The sequence below is a fragment of the Leucopleurus acutus genome (genome assembly GCF_964270905.1).
Source record: "Leucopleurus acutus genome assembly, chromosome: 9".
NCBI lineage: Eukaryota > Metazoa > Chordata > Mammalia > Artiodactyla > Delphinidae > Leucopleurus > Leucopleurus acutus.
In genome coordinates, this window is record NC_139144.1 from 5,704,471 (window position 1) to 5,725,478 (window position 21,008).

Below are 21,008 nucleotides of genomic sequence, written 5' to 3' on the forward strand. Positions count from 1 at the left end.
CCCCAGAGGCAATGTGGCCAATCGGGGCGCCCAAGTACCTTAACAGAACGGATGGATTATAACCCACAGACCAAAACAAGAATCCGTGAGTCCGCACTGGTGTGATAAATGAATCATAGGGGAGGAATAAAAGCTCTTCCTAAGAGCAGAAAGCCAGCTAAATAAACAGAGGAGGATGATGAATTAGAAAACCACTATTTGGCCACTTGATTAAGGAGATCTTTAATAGATGCTGAAACCAGCATCAAAGTTTGATGAGAAACAGAATATTTTCATAGTCTCAGCATCTACCGCCTAACGTTTATGACAGAGGGACACACAGTAACCTTCCAATAGACAAACCTGGCGGATACCACCTTCAGGTATTCGAGTTACCACCACCAGGAATGAGACAATCCACCCCAGCTCCTCCTGACGGGATGCAGTAAAGGTGACCCAGCGTCACCTCCAGGGAGTGAGCAGACGGCCAAACCCGGCACGTTCTGTCCTCACTGGCTCCTCCAAGTGTCAAGACAGGACAGACAGGGCACGGGCTGGTCCAGGGCGGTACTGAGGCCAAGAAGTTCTTTTCCTTGGTGATGAAGGACACAGCAAGGACCCCTGGTAAAATCTAAGTGGATGTCAGGTGACCGAACCGCATTCACGTTAATTTCCTACGTTTTATAATGATACTGTGGCTGCCTAAGAGCAGTCCTTGTCTTTAGAAATTTTATATCGAAATAATTACAACTGACTCCTAAACGGTTCTGATAAAAAAATGAGAGAGAGAACATGACAAAGCAAAGGTGCTACAAGGTTCACGACTCAGGTGCCCAGGTAACACATACACAGGAGAATCCATTATATGATTCTTGCAAATTTTCTACATTTTGAAATTACATCAGAAAGTCTACAAACAACAAGTGATGGCCAGGCTGTGGAGAGAAGGGAAGCCTCCTGCACCGTTGGTGGGAATGTAAATTGGTGCCGCCACTGTGCAGAACAGGATGGAGGTTCCTTAAATACTAAAACTAGAACTACCCTATGCTCTAGCAATTCTACTCCTGGACACATATAAATGGAAAAAATGAAAACACTGATTTGAAAAGATACATGCACCCCAACGTTCACTGCAGCAGTATTTACAATAGCCAAGATATGGAAGCAGCCCAAGTACCCATCCACAGATGACTGGATTAAGAAGCTGTGGCACATATACACACATATACAATGCAGTGTTACTCGGCCATGATAAAGGATGAAATTCTGCCATTTGCAGAAACGTGGATGGACTACAGAGTATTATGCTCAGTGAAATACATCAGACAGAGAAAGACAAGTGCTGTATGATATCGCTTGTATGTGGAATCTAAAAACTAATACAGATGAATACATATGCAAAGCAGAAACAGACTCAGAGAAACAGAGGACAAACTCGTGGTTACCAAAAGGGGAGAGGGAAGGAGGAGGGACAAATTAGGGGTATGGGATTAGCAGATACAAACTACTATGTATAAATTAGACAAGTGACAGGGATGCACTGTGGAACACAGGGAATTATACCCATTACCTTGTAATAGCCTACAATGGAGTACAATCTGCAAAAATACTGAATTGCTATGCTGGACAGCTGAACCCGACACAATATTGTAAATCAACTATACTCTAACTAAAAAATTACTTTAAAACTTAGAATAGCACCAAGAAGCGTAAGTCATTGCTTTTACATGGATTCCAGAACAAATCTGGAATCAGATGGGAAGACCAAGTTATTCTTTAGAAAGGAAGAGGCCCTGATCCCAGAGACAAAGTAGAAATGGCCTGAGAGGAAACCTACTTTAAAGGTATTAGACACCAAATGGTGGTAAACAGCTAAACCGTCAGTTTCTAGATTGTAATGTCAGAGGGAAGGCAGTTACATAAGCCCGGGAAATCCCATGTTATAAAAGGTAAAAACGGTTTACTTTACTACAGGACGTCTTGGAGGCTTTAGAATGTAGATATTCATCCCGACACCCTTAGGGCCCCAGCATGAGTTTTCCTATCTTACCTGACTCTTTACAGCATCTTTTATTACACACCAGCCCCTCTTTGATAGCATTTTGCGGGACACACCTTGGAGGTGTGAACCGGGATGCAACTGCACTGTTGGGCCAGGCGGGCGGGAGACATGGGGCCTCGGAGCTGGAGCCGGGCCCCTGTGTGATCCGCTCGGCGTCGGCGGAGCCCGAGGGCAGGAAGACGAGAGGGCCAGCTCCTCTCCTGGGCAGGGCTGCGCGTCTGCGCCTCCCAGTCTGCGCCTTTTTCTCCGAGTGTTTCACTAGTAGAAACCTGGGGATGGGCAGGGCTCAATCTTCCCGGAGGAGAAGCTGGGGCTGTGCTTCCTCACCTGAGCCCTCAATGAATCCCCTGATGCTTCCTTCTGAGCCCCAAGGAGGACGCTGCCCGCCTGCCTTCCAGTGTGGGGTGTGACCCGGGAGATCCTGAGGCTGCCCTGCCGGCTTGGGGTTACAGGTCCTGCCTAACGGTCGTCCACACGGAGGAAAGGGGGTAGGGCCTAGGAGTCAGCGAGATTCCTGGATCTGACACACAGGCTGCTGCCTCGCCAGCCTCTCCTGCAGGACCATCTACACGCTCAGGGCTGTTGGGTAGTCAGTGTGGACACTGGAGACATTGGTGATCGCCACCGGCAAACCACAGGCGCAGGGATTTCGGGGCAGGCCGGGGGATGGCTACTGCAGAGACCAGGCTGGGGGCTAACATGCCACGGATGCCTCTGCTTAGGTCATCGGAATGGAGCATGGAACGAAAGTGCTGAGGAATGTGAGGACTGGAGCCAAGGCTCACGTGTCCATTCACGAAAGCACAAAGGGGCTGAGGGAGATCAGAGCGATAGCACAGCTCAGGTGTGTGGCAGTCCTGGCACTGCACACACTGCCTCGCTCAGGACTCACAGTGGCCCTGTCACGGGCCCCATTTTACAGTGAGGGCAGCAGGGCCCAGAGAAGTCAGGCAACTTCTCCAAGGTCACACAGCCAGCAGAAGCCAGGGAGGAGCGCCGGCACAGCAGGAGCAAGTGCGCAGGTGGTTCCTCCGTGGCCGGTGAGCACCCTACGCTTTTCTGAGCTGGCTGCGTTAGCCCTGGGACGGCACCCCGCTCTGCCCCAGGGGAGGGAGAGCTGCAAAGAACTCAAGTCTTGACAAAGACGTTGCCTTCCACCCAGCGGAGGGGCCTGGGGCACGGACAGAGGGACCAGCTCATGACAGACAGGCACAGGGGACAAGAAGGGGGTGGCGGGGCTTGACCCTGAGTGTGAATGAGGCAGGGGCGGGACGGGGGGCACAGAGCCTTAAACGCGGCAGGTCCCAGCAGGAGCCCCGGGGGAAGAGCCGCAGGGGGGCCCACAGCGCGGGACTGGCCCCTTGAAAAGCTCCTTCCGTCCCAGGCTCTGGGATGGGCTGTCAGCGGAAAGAGGGGAAGGAAGGGGGCAGCCAGCGAGTGCCGGCCCCGCGGCAGGCCCTGCAGGCCCAGGGGTGTGAGCGCAACACGCGCACACGTACCCATGTGCACAGACCCGTGCTTGCACGCGCGCACAGGTCACCTGCGGGGGGTGCCCGGACCCAGCGGACTTCAGAGCCGCCTCACGGGTTGACTGCAGGCTCTGCTGTCTCTTCCCAGCCCCCCTCACCCCAACTCCATCAGTGATCTGAGGCTAAAGGTCTAGGAAGCGGGGTTTTGTAACGGTTGTCCTGGCCTGCCTTCCAGCGCTGTTTTCTGCTTGTTGTCCGACTCTCTACGTTGGCTTCCCTCCATTACCTCTGCAGGGAGGGGTAAGGACTAGGAATTGATGATTTAATTTACCTTGTTTTCCCAGCACATTTCCGCCCTGAACAAGGGGATGAACGGACGATGTGGCATCACTGCAATGACACCTCAGGCCATGTCCCATCACCCTGCCTTTTGGTTTGCTAGAGCGCCAGCAGCCGGATGTTGGGATTGAAAATGATAACCTTAGACGCAACTCAGACCCCAGGGAGGACAGAGAGAAACAAGGCAGGCGGGGGGAGGAAAGGTGGCAGAGGGATGCCCGCACTTCTCACCAAGGCTGGACAGAGGCAACCTCACCAACTGGCGCTAGACTCCAGGAAAAGTTGAAAGACAGACACGGTTTGTCCGCCCCAGGCTCCCCTGCCCGAGGACAGCTCCTTTTAACGCAAAGTGGGCCGGCTGGGCCTGAGCTCACAACCACTGGGGAAGCTTCTTCAAAACACACTGGTCCCCCGCGTCCCCTTCCTGAACCTGGATGTGTCAGCCCCCCAGGGATGTAGGTGCCACTGCCCTGGGCCCCAGGAGGGATGCTGTGGCCACAAGTGACACGTCCTGTGGAACCTTCACTTCTCTGGCATTGTCAAAAGCAGCTCTTTTGCCCCTTTCCTGTTGGCCCATTTCTGTCCCCCTCTAATGTTAAAAGAACCTAATTATAGGAACGAATCACTAGGCAATTGAAACTAACTCCTGACCTATGCTCTCCTGAACGCACACCGTGCCTTGTCTAACCTGCTGATTCTTTTCCTGGATAAAAAGAGGTAAGAATGAAGCAGTTAAAAAATGACTGGCTCTCTACCCTCAATAGCCCCCTTAGCAATACAGGCAGATCACTTGGCAAGATAACATCTGAAGAATCAGTCAGTCTGCATGCAATGGAGAAGGATGCAGAACCCAACCTCCTGCCTCGATGACTCACTGGGACTCTTCCTCTCCACCTGTCACCGTTTTTCCCTTTAAAAACTGTCATGGCTGAGCAGAATCTTCAGAGTTGGTCTTAGGACATGAGTCCACCTTCTCCCCAGATTGCTGGCTTTTCTTCTGATTAAAGCACCTTTCCTTTCTACTCACACTTGCCTCTTGAATTATTGGCTTACGACTTACGTCACCTGGTAAGCAAACCCACTTGGCTTCCTTGGAACGAATCTCACAGATGATACGGTAAATGGGACACCACGAGAACATCTGAGGGCTCACTTCGGATAGGATTTAGGGCTGTAATGGGTAAGCATCTTGTCCTTGAAGCCCTGGAGACACACACAAACCTACAGGCAAAGAACATCACTAAGAGAGGAATTTCAGAGGGTAGGCTTTTCTCTCTTAGGCAGAAAGTTCAGAGGAGAAGCATCTTGTTTGTAGTCAGGAGGGGTCATCTCTAAGGCTCTAAAAGGGACTGTTCTATGATCAAGTGACATTTCAAATAAGTCGTTTGGAACAACTGTACAGCCACATGGGAAAAAAAATCAGACCCATCCTTAAACAGTGCACCGGGATAAATAAATTCTGCAATGTACCTGGGATCTAAACACACAAAAATGGACAAGCAAAAAAGGAGGAAGTAATCATGAAAAAAAAGGAAGGAAGGAAGGGAGGAGAGAAACAATACAAGCTCTAGAGGATAACATGAGCAAACTCCTTTGTGATTGAGAAGCAGGAAAAACTTATATGACTATGATTCAAAAATCCAGAAAGATACAGGCTAAAGGACAGAAAAGATAAACTTGACCATACTTAGAAAAACTGTATAACCAAAACCCAAACCCCCATCAGCTAAGTCAAAAAGACAAATGACAACCTGGGAAAAAAATGTTTGTAAAAAATGGATGTAGGGGCTTCCCTAGTGGCGCAGTGGTTAAGAATCCGCCTGCCAATGCAGGGGACACGGGTTCGATCCCTGGTCTGGGAAGATCCCACATGCCGCGGAGCAACTAAGCCCGTGCGCCACAACTACTGAGCCTGCGTGCTAGAGCCCGTGAGCCACAACTACACCGCAATGAAGAGTAGCCCCCGCTCGCTGCAACTAGAGGAAGCCTGCGTGTAGCAACGAAGACCCAAAGCAGACAAAATTTAAAATAAATAAAATTAATTAAAAAAAACAGTATATACCAAAAAAATGGATGTAGAAAACTGGGCAAGTATGTACCAACAGTTCAGCAACACGAAAAGGATTGGAAATGAAACTGGCCCTTAATCATATGCTAGAGACCCAGCCTCCGTTCAACAGTCCCACTTCTTCGAACTCACCAGCGAAGAGACACTAGCAAAAACATGAAGATGGGGCACAGTGTGTCATAACAGAAGCCTGGAAACAATGAAGCTCTCTCGTGTGAAAGAGAACCCAGCAGGGGACAAGGAAGGGGGCAGCCCTCCTGGCCATCCCACCCCAGCATCCTCAGGCTGCAGCTAAGCTCAGGGTTGGACCTCTGTGGCCAGTACACGCCCTCGTTAAGATGAGGCAGACTACAGACACAAATGGGTTTTGCTTATATTTTTAAAAGGAAACAACAGAAGGATAAACAAACAAACACTGATGAAAATGTTTACCCATTGTGGAGTTGGGGGCACAGGAGAGTCACCAGGCAAAGTACCTGGTTTTATACCTTTTGACTTTGGAACCAAGGCGATGTTTTACATAGTTTTAAAAGCAGCGTTAAACGGAAGAGGAAATAAATCAGATCCACTCAACAAAAATCAGAAACTGAGGAATGAACCTGAAGACGTGGCAGTTTGGTGGTGGAACCACGGAGAAGAATTACCTTAAGGTTGGTACTTTAACATGACCTGCCTGGACTATTCCTTAAGGATCAAAAGGGCTGCAAAGAAGCGCGAATTCAGTAGTACTGAAGTCATATTATCAATATTTTCTGATGTGATATGGGGTACAGCAGACAAGTACAGAGTGAGGTGAAACAAATAAGTAAGCGACTGTCCTTAGTAAGATTTTTCAGAGGAAGAGAAGAGAGAGACAATAAAATCAAAGGCGTACACACCCTGTAATTTTCCATTTGAACTGGCAATATCAATGTGAACCTGTAATCTATTTTTCAGTTTAAAAAGCCTATGTCCTAGTTCTGTCCATGGAAAAGACCTACCGATTTGGTTTCCAGACGCCACTTTCCACGACAAAGAATTAGGGCCCTTAAGAGAATGTGTCACACCAGAAAGCAAACGCTATTAGTGTTGGGTCAAAAGAACTCAGGAACCAACTTGAAAGAGGCCTGCCCCGTGGGACAAAAAGAGGGCATAGGGAACATGAAGAACTTTAAGCTTGGATTGAAACAAATTAAACACATAGTATCTAAGTTCATCATGAGAGTTAAAAACCAAAACGGAACACCTCATTTGTAGGCACCGGAAGATGGCAGAACACCAAACCGTGATCCTGAAAACTGACAAAGAGAAAAACCGAGCACTTAGCTACCTTTCCCAGAAAAACAAATATGTGACAAGGAACAGGATTTTAGCTAAGGAGTGATGAAGGAATAATAGAATTAGAAAACAATGACTCTGGGACCTCTAACGAAACAATAAACCTGGGCGGGGTCGGTGTAGGGGGCTGGGAGCTGGACTGGGGGTCCGGCTGACAACGCCAGACCCCCGCCCAGCCCGGGATGAGGAAGTGGGCAGCACAGACATGCAGCCCCGAAGCTCTGCAGAAGCCTTCTCGGGAGAAGGCTCTGAGTCTAACCAAGCCTCTGCCCACACTTTACAGGAAACGAGGGAGACAGAGGAACACAGTCAAAGAAACCACAGGTACACAATTAGCAAATGACCTACTTCTTCCACAAAGGAAAGATATAAAAAAAAAAAAGAAAGAAAATGGAGTGGTGGGGAGACTACTATTATATTAAGGGAGACAGAGACACTTCAACCAGACGCCACAGGTAGATCCTGCTTTAGACCAACTACATTTAAAGGACTTCGTGTGTGTGAACGTGATGGGACTTCTGAGGACACTAAGAAACTCTTGTTTATTTTAGATGCAACGACGATCGTACGGTTGTCTCAAAAGAAAAGGGTCCTTATTTTTCAGACACTCACTGAAATAGTTACTGGTAAAAATTCCGAACGTCGGGGGTTTCCTTTAAAACAGCTCAGAAGAAGGAAAAAGTAGAGGAAGGAAAGTGGGAAAAGTTAGAAGGAAGAAGAGGAAGGCCAAGAGGAGAAGAGGAGAAAAAAATAATAAAAATGTAGGAAGGGGAAGAGACCAGCTCAGGTGAGCAAATTCTGAAGCTGGGCAAGAGGTAGACAGGGTTCCTCACCCTCTCCTCCCTCATGTGAAGTTTTAGAGTTCCATGATAAAACTTTTTAAAGATGAAGGATTTGAAGAACAAAAGGACTGCTGTGAGTTGAGCAGCTCCCGAGAGCCTGTCTTTTGAGTAGACCCAGTGAGAGGCAGCCACGACAAGGATGGACCAGGGCATCCAACTAACTCGTCTGGGCCTCTTTATGTGGGGGTGGGGGTGGGGGTGGAGGCACGACTCGGGCTGAGCTCGGGAGGGACCATGCCGCGGTCACGGCCACTCACATGTCTGCAGCCACACCCGGGGCAGCTTCCTCTCATTCACAGTGATGCTGAGCCTGGCTGCCGGGTTTACCTTGACCATGGGGGTGTCACCTTGAGAAGTGCTTGTGCACTGGGGTTGACCTCTTACCCTTGGGATCCCCGTGATGGCCATGATGGACCCAGGCTAACCTGCCAGAGACCTGTGCCCAGGCACCTCGGCACCCAGCCACGGCCAGCACTGGCCACCAGGCACGTGAGTTCTGCTGGCCCCGGTGGGAAGAGCCACCCAAGCAGCCCTAACTGAGGAATGATACAGCTTTGCTGCTCTGCGTCACTAAGATCTGGGGTGGCTGGGGCAACGGCCAATGATATAAGGCAGAAAGCAAAAGGTGTAGGCAAGAAGATACGGTTTTCCACTGGCCCACTGCCTTACTGATCAAAAAGAAGCAACATGCGTTCTTCATCTGTTCGAATTTCATCACGGAGGTAGAGAATGATTTTAGCGTGTGGACAGAAATGGACTGCAATCCCTCTCTCCACTCCGTAGCTGTGCAAACCCTGCAGCATCCTCGTTTCCCTGGGCACACTGCTCCTCCTTAGAACGAGGCTGCAACCGCTGCCCAGCCCTGCACCCCACGGCAGGATGCTCTGAGGAGCGGAGCCCAGCAGACCCTCAGCAGACGCCCACCCTGTCCGTCGTGTCCCTTACCCATCCACGAGCCCCTGCTGCTTAATGATCCGGTGTGACTCCTCCCTGGAGATCCTGCCGTGAAACCAGTGCTGTGTCCTGTGAATCACTGCGGGAAACAGAGAAAGGTGGGTAGCCTGGGGCCCACGCACAGCGGCTGCCCTGCGAGCTCACTCAGGTCCACACGGGGCCCGGATTTCCGTGGCCGCAGCTTTCGTGCTGCGCTCTGGGCCTGGACAACGTTGGGAAGCTCGGGGAGGGTTGGGAGCTCTTTTATTTTATTTATGTACAAAAATATCAGGCCAAGATGCCAGCGTTTACCTGTACTTAGGGTGGAAGGGTGCAGGGGGCTCTGGCTCCCGAGGACATTCATCCGCGTGCTTCGCTTCTGCAAAAGAAATCCCGCGTTAGCGCTAAGACAGCGGAGTGACACAAACAGCACGCCACCTGGGACACAGCTGGGGCGGGGAGCTGGCCAGGTGACAGGGCCCTCGACCACGGAATGACAGACACCTCAGTCCCACGTGACCACAAGGACAGACAGCTTACAGGCGGCAGTTGTTAAAAACAAAACCAGAAGCATCCCCATCCTAGTATATTTCTAAGGATTCCAGGATGGAAGCAGAGACGTGTTTGTCACACACAAGACATGGAGTGAAATTCCCAATACATCTTAGGAGAAAAGCACGAGACTTTCCAGGGAACTCGGGCAGGTCTGAACGCTGGTCGTGGCTTTGGGTGCATTCTCCTTTTCCGCGCACTCTGAGGCTGAAGGAGGGGGAGGCTTTCGGAGCCAGAGCTGTGGGCTTGTTTTGTACACTGTCTTTAAAGCTCAGAAAAGCTTGGAAGTTGGGAGATATTCATCCATCTGGAGATTAGGAACTTGGGCCTCAGAGTAAAAAGACTGTCCAACGCTGTGAAGCTAGTTAGAGGTCGAGCCACACTCGGAATACTTGGCCTCAAGCTCTGTCTGCCCGGAAGACTCCAGCAGGAACGGGGCTGCGAGCCGGGGGAACCCAGGGCTCTGCTCCCTGCCCCTCCCCCCACGGGAGCCCAGGGACGAGGGTGGTGGGGTGGCAGGGTGCTGGGCACATGGAGGAGCCCAGGAGGGCCAAGGCTTCCTGCAGCTGAGAACTCACAGCCACCCACCCTCCCAGCCTCTCACCCCCTGACGCCAGCACACAGCCCTTCTTCGGGGGGCAGACCAGGCGTGGAGTGGCCACCGCGAGGGAGCCCGTCCTGGCGGGACAGGGCCATGGCCTTACCCTCCAGGCGTGGCCTTCTTCCAGGGCTGCACTCTGAGCCTCAGCTGGGTTCTCGATCACTCTTCCTGTTTGCCCAGAAAAATCCATGGCCACGAGGGAGTTCTCAGAGACACTGCGCTGGAAACGAGAGGCCGTGAGTTCTTAAGATGCAGGGAAACAGCCAGGGAGCAGGTGGGAACCTTGGCACAGAACGGCTGTGCCTGGGGAGGGGCAGGAGCGGACGGGCAAGTCCCTCCACCACCCCAGCTCTCTAAGGATCAGATGGAACGTTCAGTGCCGCAAGTGCCCCTGGACTAAAAATGGCTTGGGTTTTTCTCAAGAAGAACAAAGAAACGTTCCAGTCCTCTCGAGGCATTTGAAGGCCACTGGTGAGGCGGCTGGTACCCACAGGACTGGGACTGTGTGGTGTTTCACGGGGTCCCGAACGTGCACTAAAACTCATCAAAGAAATGGAAACGTCAAGTGCAAGCCAGCCCTCACCACAGCCGAGTCGGGTAAGTTAGTTCAGGGAAACACAGGGACTCGCTCTGTGGGATAGTTTGACATCTAGGAATGGACATCGAGGGACTGTTAAGATCATAGTTTGAGAGGATGAAGCATTTCTGCACCTCTGGGAACTAAAGTCCATCCTGAGAACACAAGATGACTCACTACAGTCTCAATTCTCACAGAGAAAGACTTAAGCGTCATGGTCAACAGCACCGCGGGTCCCACAGCTGAAATGGACAAAAGCAAAGGCGGGAAGGCGGCTCCTCAGTGGAGCTGAGAGTTGCTGTTGACATTTGTGAGCACGTGACTAGAGAGCCCTTAAATGGAGCCATCTACTGAGGCAACCCTGCGGGGAGACGTGGGGACAGGGTGAGGGTGGCAGAGGAATCTGCTCCCGGCAGGCATGCTGTTGGGACAACCAGGTCCACCTTCTGGGAACGCAAGGTGGAGAGATATTCTGGCCTCTCTGAAACGCACAAGCTCGTTCTGCAGCTTCTCTGGTCAGCCTCGTCGGAAACGAGATGTCCACAGCGCACGCTGACGCAGCAGCTGAGAAGGAACTTGGTTTTGGGGCCGGCAGCTTTACTTACCACTGGAGTTGAGAAGGGGGACAGCATGGCCTTCCTCTGCTGAGGGATTCTGTAGTTCTGGTAAAGGAGCATTCCATACTGAAGGGGAAAGGAAGGCCAGAGTCAGCCACTGGGGGGGGGGCCTCGGGAGCCCCCAAAGCCCCAGATGTGGCAAACCCACGGCCGTGGGGGGCAACAGTCATACAGAACAATGAGCAATCCTTGCCAACAGGCTGGTGAACTCAAGAACAAACACCCAACAGAGCACCGTCTCTGGGGCCTGCCACCGCCAACACTCCATAGACAGTTACCGCCGACTGTCTTGGGATCCTGGGTGGGCAGGAAGTAAGCAGGGCAGTAACAGCGTAATAACGATGAGAGAAGAACAACAACCTTACTGAATGTTGCTACAGGCAAAGCTCTCTTCTAAGTGCTTTATGCTGCTCTTTTATTTAATCTTCTCCATTTTACGAAATATGTACTCTATCCCCATTTTACAAATAACAGAACACAAAGAAGTACAGCAAGTTGCTCAAGGTCATGGTAAAGTAGCGATTCAGGATCTGAATGTACGAGCCTGTTCCCAAGCCAGCGCTCTTCCTACCCACCAGGCTCCCTGCCCAAGCAGCTCAGTGGCTCATGCTTTATTTCCCCAGGAAATAAGCACTACGGGTCCTGCAAAGTCTCGGACACTCCCAACATCCCAACCTACGCTCCCCAATTACCCACTCAAACCACACAGAAAAGAAACAAGGTCAGGAAGAGAAAACTCAGGTGTCAAGTGGGCTGCATCTTCCTCCTCACTGTCCTTTATGGATGTAAGCTCATTTCCAGCTTGAGGCCCTGCAGTACTCGTTTCTAAAGTTAACATACATGATGAAAAGGTCTAACACAGGTACAACTGCACTCCCATGAGAGGGGAAGAGAGAGAACGGCTTAGAAGAAATGTTTGAGATAAGGGCCAAGAATTTTCCAAAACTAAAAAAATCCCACCAAGCTACAGAATCTAGGAGTGGGATAAAAACGAAACAAAAACGAACAAACAAACAAACAAACCCACCCAGGAACATCATGGAAAACAGAGACAAAGAGAAAATGTTGAAAGCAACCGTAGGAAGACACACTTTACTTTCACAGAAGCTATGAGAGGAGGAACAGCTGACTTTTTAACTTGAATGATGGGAGTTAGAAGACAATGGGATGGGTGAAATGCAGGAGAAAATAACCTCTAACCAAGGATTCAACCATCAGTGAAAAGTTCCTTCAATAATGAAAATAAGATAAAAATATACCAAACAAAAACGGAGAGAGTTTTGTTGCCAACAGGCCCATACTCAAACAGCTGCTGAGTGGAATTCTGGTCCCGGAGACAAGAATATAGACTCAGTGAACAACAAACTGCAGGGGAGACCTTTAAGATGGCGGAGGAGTGAGATGTGGAGATCGCCCTCCTCCCCACAAATACATCAGAAATACATCTACATGTGGAACAACTCCTACAGAACACATACTGAACACTGGCAGAAGACCTCAGACCTCCCAAAAGGCAAGAAAGTCCCCAAGTACCTGGGGAGGGAAAAAGAAAAAAGAATAAACAGAGACAAAAGAATAGGGACGGGACCTGCACCAGTGGGAGGGAGCTGTGAAGGAGGAAAGGTTTCCACACACTAGGAAGCCCCTTCACTGGCGGAGTCGGGGGGAAGCTTCAGAGTCATGGAGGAGAGCGCAGCCATAGAGGTGCGGAGGGCAAAGCGGAGAGATTCCCGCACAGAGGATCAGTGCCGACTAGCACTCACCGGCCCGAGAGGCTTGTCTGCTCACCCGCCGGGGCGGGCGGGGCTGGGAGCTGAGGCTCGGGTTTCAGTCGGAGCGCAGGGAGAGGACTGGGGTTGGTGGCGTGAACACAGCCTGAAGGGGCTAGTGCACCACGGCTACCCAGGAGAGAGTCTGGGAGAAGGTCTGGAGCTGCCTAAGAGTCAAGAGACCATTTTTTCAGGGTGCGTGAGGAGAGGGTATTAAAAGCGCTGCCTAAACAAGCTCCAGAGACGGGCACGAGCCACGGCTACCAGCGTGGACACGAGAGATGGTCATGAAACGCTAAGGCTGCTGATGCCGCCGCCAAGAAACCTGTGTGCAAGAACAGGTCACTATCCACACCTCCCCTCCCGGGAGCCTGTGCAGCCCGCTGCTGCCAGGGTCCCATGATCTGGGGACAACTTCCCCAGGAGAACACACAGCGTGCTTCAGGCTGTGGCAATGTCACACCGGCCTCTGCCGCTGCAGGCTTGCCCTGCATTCCATACACTCCCTCCCACGCCCCCCACATGAGTGAGCCAGAGCTCCCTAATCAGCTGCTCCTTTAACCCCGTCCTGTCTGAGCGAAGAACAGATGCCCTCGGGTGACCTACACGCAGAGGCGGGACCAAATCCAAAGCTGAACCCCAGGAGCTGTGCGTACAAAGAAGAGAAAGGGAAATCTCTCCCAGCAGCCTCAGGAGCAGCGGATTAAATCTCCACAATCAACTTGACGTACCTGCATCTGCGGAATACTCGAATAGACAACGGATCATCCCAAATTGAGGCGGTGGACTTTGGGGGCAACGATATCTATCTATCATCTATCTAGCTATAGCTATAGCTATGTCTTTCCCTTTTTCTCTTTCTGTGAGTGTTGTGCATGCTCCTGTGTGTGCTTCTGTCTGTATAGCTTTGCCTTTACCATGTGTCCTAGGGCTCTCTCTCTCTCTCTCTCTCTCTTCCTTACTATAGTTTTTAGCGCTTGTTGTCATTGGTGGATTTGCCTTTTGGTTTGCTTGCTCTCTTCTTTCTCCCTTTCTTTTTTTAATTGCTTAAAAATTGTTTTGTTTTTAATAATTATTTTTTATTTTAATAACTTTCTTTTCTTTTCTTTCTTTCTTTCTTTTCTTCTCCCTTTTCTTCTGAGCCGTGTGGCTGACAGGGTCTTGGTGCTCTGGTCGGGTATCAGGCCTGAGCCTCTGAGGCGGGAGAGCTGAGTTCAGGACGTTGGTCCACCAGAGACCTCCTGGCTGCATGTAATACCAAACAGTGAGAGCTCTCCCGGAGATCTCCATCTCAGGGCTACGACCCAGATCCACTCAACGACCAGCAAGCTACAGTGCTGGACACCCCATGCCAAACAACTAGCAAGACAGGAACACAACCCCACCCATTAGCAGAGAGGCTGCCTAAAATCATAATAAGGTCACATACATCCCAAAACACAACACCGGACATGGTCCTGCCCACCAGAAAGACAAGATCCAGCCTCATCCACCAGAACACAGGCACTAGTCCCCTCACCAGGAAGCTGACACAACCCACTGAACCAACCTTAGCCACTGGGGGCAGACACTAAAAACAACAGGAACTACGAACCTGCAGCCTGCAAAAAGGAGACCCCAAACACAGTAAGTTAAGCAAAATGAGAAGACAGAGAAACGCACAGCAGATGAAGGAGCAAGGTAAAAACCCACCAGACCAAACAAATGAAGAGGAAATAGGCAGTCTACCTGAAAAAGAATTCAGAATAATGATAGTAAAGATGATCCAAAATCTTGGAAATAGAATGGAGAAAATGCAAGAAACATTTAACAAGGACCTAGAAGAACTATAGATGAAACAAACAATGATGAACAACACAATAAATGAAATTAAAAATACTCTAGATGAGATCGATAGCAGAATAACTGAGGCAGAAGGATGGATAAGTGACCTGGAAGATAAAATAGTGGAAATAACTACTGCAGAGCAGAATGAAGAAAAAAGAATGAACAGAATTGAGGACAGTCTCAGAGACCTCTGGGACAACATTAAACGAACGAACATTTGAATTATAGGCGTCCCAGAAGAAGAAGAGAAAAAAAAGGGGGCTGAGAAAATATTTGAAGAGATTATAGTTGAAAACTTCCCTAATATGGTAAAGGAAATAGTTAATCAAGTCCAGGAAGTGCAGAGAGTCCCACATAGGATAAATCCAAGGAGAAGCACGAAAAGAAACATATTAATCAAACTATCAAAAATTAAATACACAGAAAAAATATTAAAAGCAGCAAAGTAAAAACAACAAATAACATAGAAGGGAATCCCCATAAGGTTAACAGCTGATCGTTCAGCAGAAACTCTGCAAGCCAGAAGGGACTGGCAGGACATATTTAAAGTGATAAAAGGGAAAAACCTACAACCAAGATTACTCTACCCAGCAAGGATCTCATTCAGATTCGATGGAGAAATCAAAACCTTTACAGACAAGCAAAAGCTAAGAGAATTCAGCACCACCAAACCAGCTTTACAGCAAATGCTAAAGGAACTTCTCTAGGCAGGAAACACAAGAGAAGGAAAACAACTATAATAACTAACCCAAAACAATTAAGAAAATGGTAATAGGAACATATGTATCGATAATTACCTTAAATGTAAATGGATTAAATGCTCCAACCAAAAGACATAGACTGGCTGAATGGATACAAAAACAAGACCCCTATATATGCTGTTTACAAGAGACCCACTTCAGACCTAGGAACACATACAGACCGAAAGTGAGGGGATGGAAAAGATATTCCATGCAAATGGAAATCAAAAGAAAGCTGGAGTAGCAACTGTCATATCAGACAAAACAGACTTTAAAACAAAGACTGTTACAAGAGACAAAGAAGGACGCTACATAATGATCAAGGGATCAATCCAAGAAGAAGATATAACAATTGCAAATATTTATTCACCAAACATAGGAGCACCTAAATACATAAGGCAAATGCTAACAGCCATAAAAGGGGAAATCGACAGTAACACAATCATAGTAGGGGACTTTAACACCCCACTTTCACCAATGGACAAATGATCCAAAATGAAAATAAATAAGGAAACACAAGCTTTAAATGATACATTAAACAAGATGGATTTAACTGATAATTATAGGACACTGCATACAAAAACAGCAGAATACACTTTCTTCTCAAGTGCTCATGGAACATTCTCCAGGAGAGATCATATCTTGGGTCACAAATCAAACTTTGGTAACTTTAAGAAAATTGAAATTGTATCAAGTATCTTTTCTGACCACAACACTGTGACACTAGATATCAATTATAGGGAAAAAATCTGTAAAGAACACAAATACATGGAGGCTACACAATACACTACTTAATAACAAAGAGATCACTGAAGAAATCAAAGAGGAAATAAAAAAATACATAGAAACACATGACAAGGAAAACATGATGACCCAAAACCTATGGCATGCAGCAAAGGCAGTTCTAAGAGGGAAGTTTATAGCAATACAATCCTACCACAAGAAACAAGAAAAATCTCAAATAAACAACCTAACCTTACACCTAAAGCAATTAGAGAAAGAAGAACCCCAAAACCCCAAACTTAGCAGAAGGAAAGAAATAATAAAAATCAGATTAGAAATAAATGAAAAAGAAATGAAGGAAACAATAGCTAAAGGAAACAATAAAGCTAAAAGCTGGTTCTTTCAGAAGATAAACAAAATTGATAAACCACTAGCCAGACTCATCAAGTAAAAAAGGGAGAAGACTCAAATCAATAGAATTATAAATGAAAAAGAAGAAGTAATAACTGACTCTTCAGAAATACAAAGGATCATGAGAGACTACTACAAGCAACTATATGTCAATAAAATGGACAACCTGGAAGAAATGGACAAATTCTTAGAAATGCACAACCTTCCGAGACTGAACCAGGAAGAAATAGAAAATATAAACAGACCAATCATAAGCACTGTAATTGAGACTGTGATTAAAAATCTTCCAACAAACAAAAGCCCAGGACCAGATGGCTTCACAGGCGAATTCTATCAAACATTTAGAGAAGAGCTAACACCTACCCTTCGCAAACTCTTCCAAAATATAGCAGAGGGAGAAACACTCCCAAGCTCATTCTACGAGGCCACCATCACCCTGACACCAAAACCAGACAAGGATGTCACAAAGAAAGAAATCTACAAGCCAGTATCACTGATGAACATAGTTGTAAAAATCCTCTACAAAATACTAGCAAACAGAATCCAACAGCACATTAAAAGGATCATACACCATGATCAAGTGGGGTTTATCCCAGGAACGCAAGGATTCTACAAAATATGCAAATCAATCAATGTGATACACCATTTTAACAAACTGAAGAGCAAAAACCATATGATCATCTCAATAGGTGCAGAAAAAGCTTTCAACAAAATTCAACACCCATTTATGATAATAACCCTCCGGAAAGTAGGCACAGAGGGAACTTACCTCAACATGATAAAGGCGATATATGACAAACCCACAGCCAACATTGTTCTCAATGGTGAAAAACTGAAAACATTTCCACTAAGATCAGGAACAAGACAAGGTTGCCCACTCTCACCACTATTATTCAACATAGTTTTGGAAGTTTCAGCCACAGCCATCAGAGAAGAAAAAGAAATAAAAGGAATCCAAATCGGAAAAGAAAAAGTAAAGCTGTCACTGTTTGTAGATGACATGATACTATACATAGAGAATCCTAAAGATGCTACCAGAAAACTACTAGAGCTAATCAATGAATTTGGTAAAGTAGCAGGATACAAAATTAATACACAGAAATCTTTTGCATTCCTATACACTAATGATGAAAAATCTGAAAGAGAAATTAAGGAAACACTCCCATTTACCACTGCAACAAAAAGAATAAAATACCTAGGAATAAACCTACCTAAGGAGACAAAAGACCTGTATGCAGAAAACTGTAAAACACTGATGAAAGAAATTAAAGATGATACAAACAGATGGAGAGGTATACCATGGTCTTGGATTGGAAGAATCAACATTGTGAAAATGACTATACTACCCAAAGCAATCTACAGATTCAATGCAATCCCTATCAAACTACCAATGGCATTTTTCATAGAACTAGAACAAAAAATTTCACAATTTGCATGGAAACACAAAAGACTCTGAGGAGCCAAAGCCATCTTGAGAAAGAAAAAAGGAGCTGGAGGAACCAGGCTCCCTGAATTCAGACTATACTACAAAGCTACAGTAAGCAAGACAGTATGGTACTGGCACAAAAACAGAAATACAGATCAATGGAACAGGATAGAAAGCCCAGAGATAAACCCACGCACATACGGTTACCTTATTTTTGATGAAGGAGGCAAAAATATACAATGGAGAAAAGACAGCCTCTTCAATAAGTGGTGTTGGGAAAATTGGATGCTACATGTTAAAGAATGAAATTAGAACACTCCCTAACACGATACACAAAAATAAACTCAAAATGTATTAAAGACCTAAATGTAAGGCCAGACACTATAAAACTCTAAGAGGAAAACATAGGAAGAACACTCTATGACATAAATCACAGCAAGATCCTTTTTGACCCACCTCCTAGAGAAATGGAAATAAAAGCAAAAATAAACAAATGGGACCTAATGAAACTTAAAAGCTTTTGCACAGCAAAGGAAACCATAAACAAGATGAAAAGACAATCCTCTGAATGGGAGGAAGTATTTGCAAATGAAGCAACTGACAAAGGATTAATCTCCAAAATTTACAAGCAGCTCATGCAGCTCAATATCAAAAAAAACAAACAACCCAACCCAAAAATGGGCAGAAGACCTAAACAGACATTTCTCCAAAGAAGATATACAGACTGCCAACAAACACATGAAAGGATGCTCAACATCACTAATCATTAGAGAAATGCAAATCAAAACTACAATGAGGTATCACCTCACACCAGTCAGAATGGCCATCAAAAAGTGTACAAACAATAAAGGCTGGAGAGGGTGTGCAGAAAAGGGAACCCTCTTGCACTGTTGGTGGGAATGTAAATTGATACAGCCACTATGGAGAACAGTATGGAGGTTCCTTAAAAAACTAAAAATATAACTACCATACGACCCAGCAATCTCACTACTGGGCATATACCCTGAGGATACCATAATTCAAAAAGAGTCATGTACCACAATGTTCACTGCAGCTCTACTGACAGTAGCCAGGACATGGAAGCAAAGTAAATGTCCATCGACAGATGAATGGATAAAAAAGATGTGGCACATATATACAGTAGAATATTACTCAGCCATAAAAAGAAAAAAAATTGAGTTGTTTTTAGTGAGGTGGATGGACCTACAGTCTCTCATACAGAGTGAAGTAAGTCAGAAAGAGGAAAAACAAATACCATATGCTAACACATACATATGGAATCTAAAAAAAAAAAAAAGGTTATGAAGAACCTAGGGGCAGGATGGAATAAAGACGCAGACATAGAGAATGGACTTGAGGACATGGGGAGGGGCAAGTGAAAGCTGGGACGAAGCGAGAGAGAGGCATGGACTTATATACACTACCAAACGTAAAATAGATAGCTCGTGGGAAGCAGCTGCATAGCACAGGGACATCAGCTCGGTGCTTTGTGACCCCCTAGAGGGGTGGGATAGGGAGGGTAGGAGGGAGACGCAAGAGGGAGGGGATATGGGAACATATGAATATGTATAGCTGATTCACTTTGTTATACAGCAGAAACTAACACACCATTGTAAAGCAATTATACTCCAATAAAGATGTTAAAAAAAAAAGAACAAATTGCAGTGTCTACTTAAGATGCCACGTCCGACCAGGATTTGAAAGGACAGCACAGCCCTGAAGTGTGAAGGTGACCAAAACCTCAGCATACGGTGTAAGTCCTGGTTCTGTGACAGTTTACACAGCACTGAGCTTGAATATTCCTCAAAGCTTAGAGAAACTCATTTTTTAAAAAAATGTAGCTCAATTTCTCCTTCTGCGTTTTTCAGTCAATTTCAAGGTTTTTCTGTTTTTGCAAAGAATGTCCATTTCATCTTGATTTAAAATACAATAGTAGGTGGATATGCATAGCATGTCTTCAGTTTTCCCATTTTAAAAATGACTGGGTTTTACGTGTCTTCCTTCATTTCTACTCTCCATGTACTTCAATTCCCCCTTGTTTCTGTCTGTCTGTGTAGAAAAGACAGGTGTCTGTGCTTGCAGTTCAGACAGGGTGGCCAGGGGTTGCTCACACACCACGTGGCACAGCGTGTGGGTGGGAGACAGAAAGGGATGGGGCAGGCGGGTCTCCAAAGGGCTTCAGGGTGAGATGCGCTTCGGGGATGCTGAGAGCGGCCGCTGTTTCTGAACAAACATCGAAACTGCACCTGTGTGCTAGTAACTGGCCTGCCTGCCAGGAGTTTCTGACTCTGCTTTTGAGTCATGTGGTGGGCTTACTCTCCCTGGGCCCTGCGGCTGGGGCAGACCAGGCGAGCAGTCTGGACCTGAGCCTGTGAGTGGGAGTGACATGTGTCACTTCTGTGGATGGGAGACCCCCTGGGTCTGCCTTCCCTTCCCCGGCTGAGGTCATGACGGGGCCACACCACCTGCCATGTCTGAGCTGGATCCGTCTTTGCTGTTAGAGCTGCTGAGATTGGATTTTTTTTTTTGCCATTTACCAATAACCTGAGATGCCATGTAATTCAGTCTTTTTGTCTATTTCACATATTGAGGAATTATCCAAAATTTTGCCTGAAGGGGAAAAGGGTTCTGCTACATAAAAATAAAATCTGGGAACCACTAGACTTGAGAGATCACCTTGCAGGGAAGAGGATGAGAGAGAAGGTCTATATCAGGGCCTTTCATTCTTTCAGATTTCACAAAGCAATCAAATTTGG

At 47.1% G+C, this 21,008-nt stretch overlaps 1 protein-coding gene across 6 annotated transcripts in view; it reads right to left on the minus strand.

Annotated features, from left to right (window-relative positions):
* Positions 1–21,008, minus strand: part of GRB10 (growth factor receptor bound protein 10) — a 200,408-nt gene that overhangs the window by 5,533 nt on the left and 173,867 nt on the right. For all 6 annotated transcript variants that reach the window (XM_082846937.1, XM_082846933.1, XM_082846934.1 and 3 more), the window contains 4 exons: positions 11,345–11,422; positions 10,266–10,382; positions 9,322–9,388; positions 9,022–9,109 (listed from right to left, as the gene is read on the minus strand). In XM_082846937.1, coding sequence (XP_082703063.1) covers positions 9,022–9,109; positions 9,322–9,388; positions 10,266–10,382; positions 11,345–11,422 — 350 coding nt within the window. The remainder of the gene's footprint in view (positions 1–9,021; positions 9,110–9,321; positions 9,389–10,265; positions 10,383–11,344; positions 11,423–21,008) is intronic.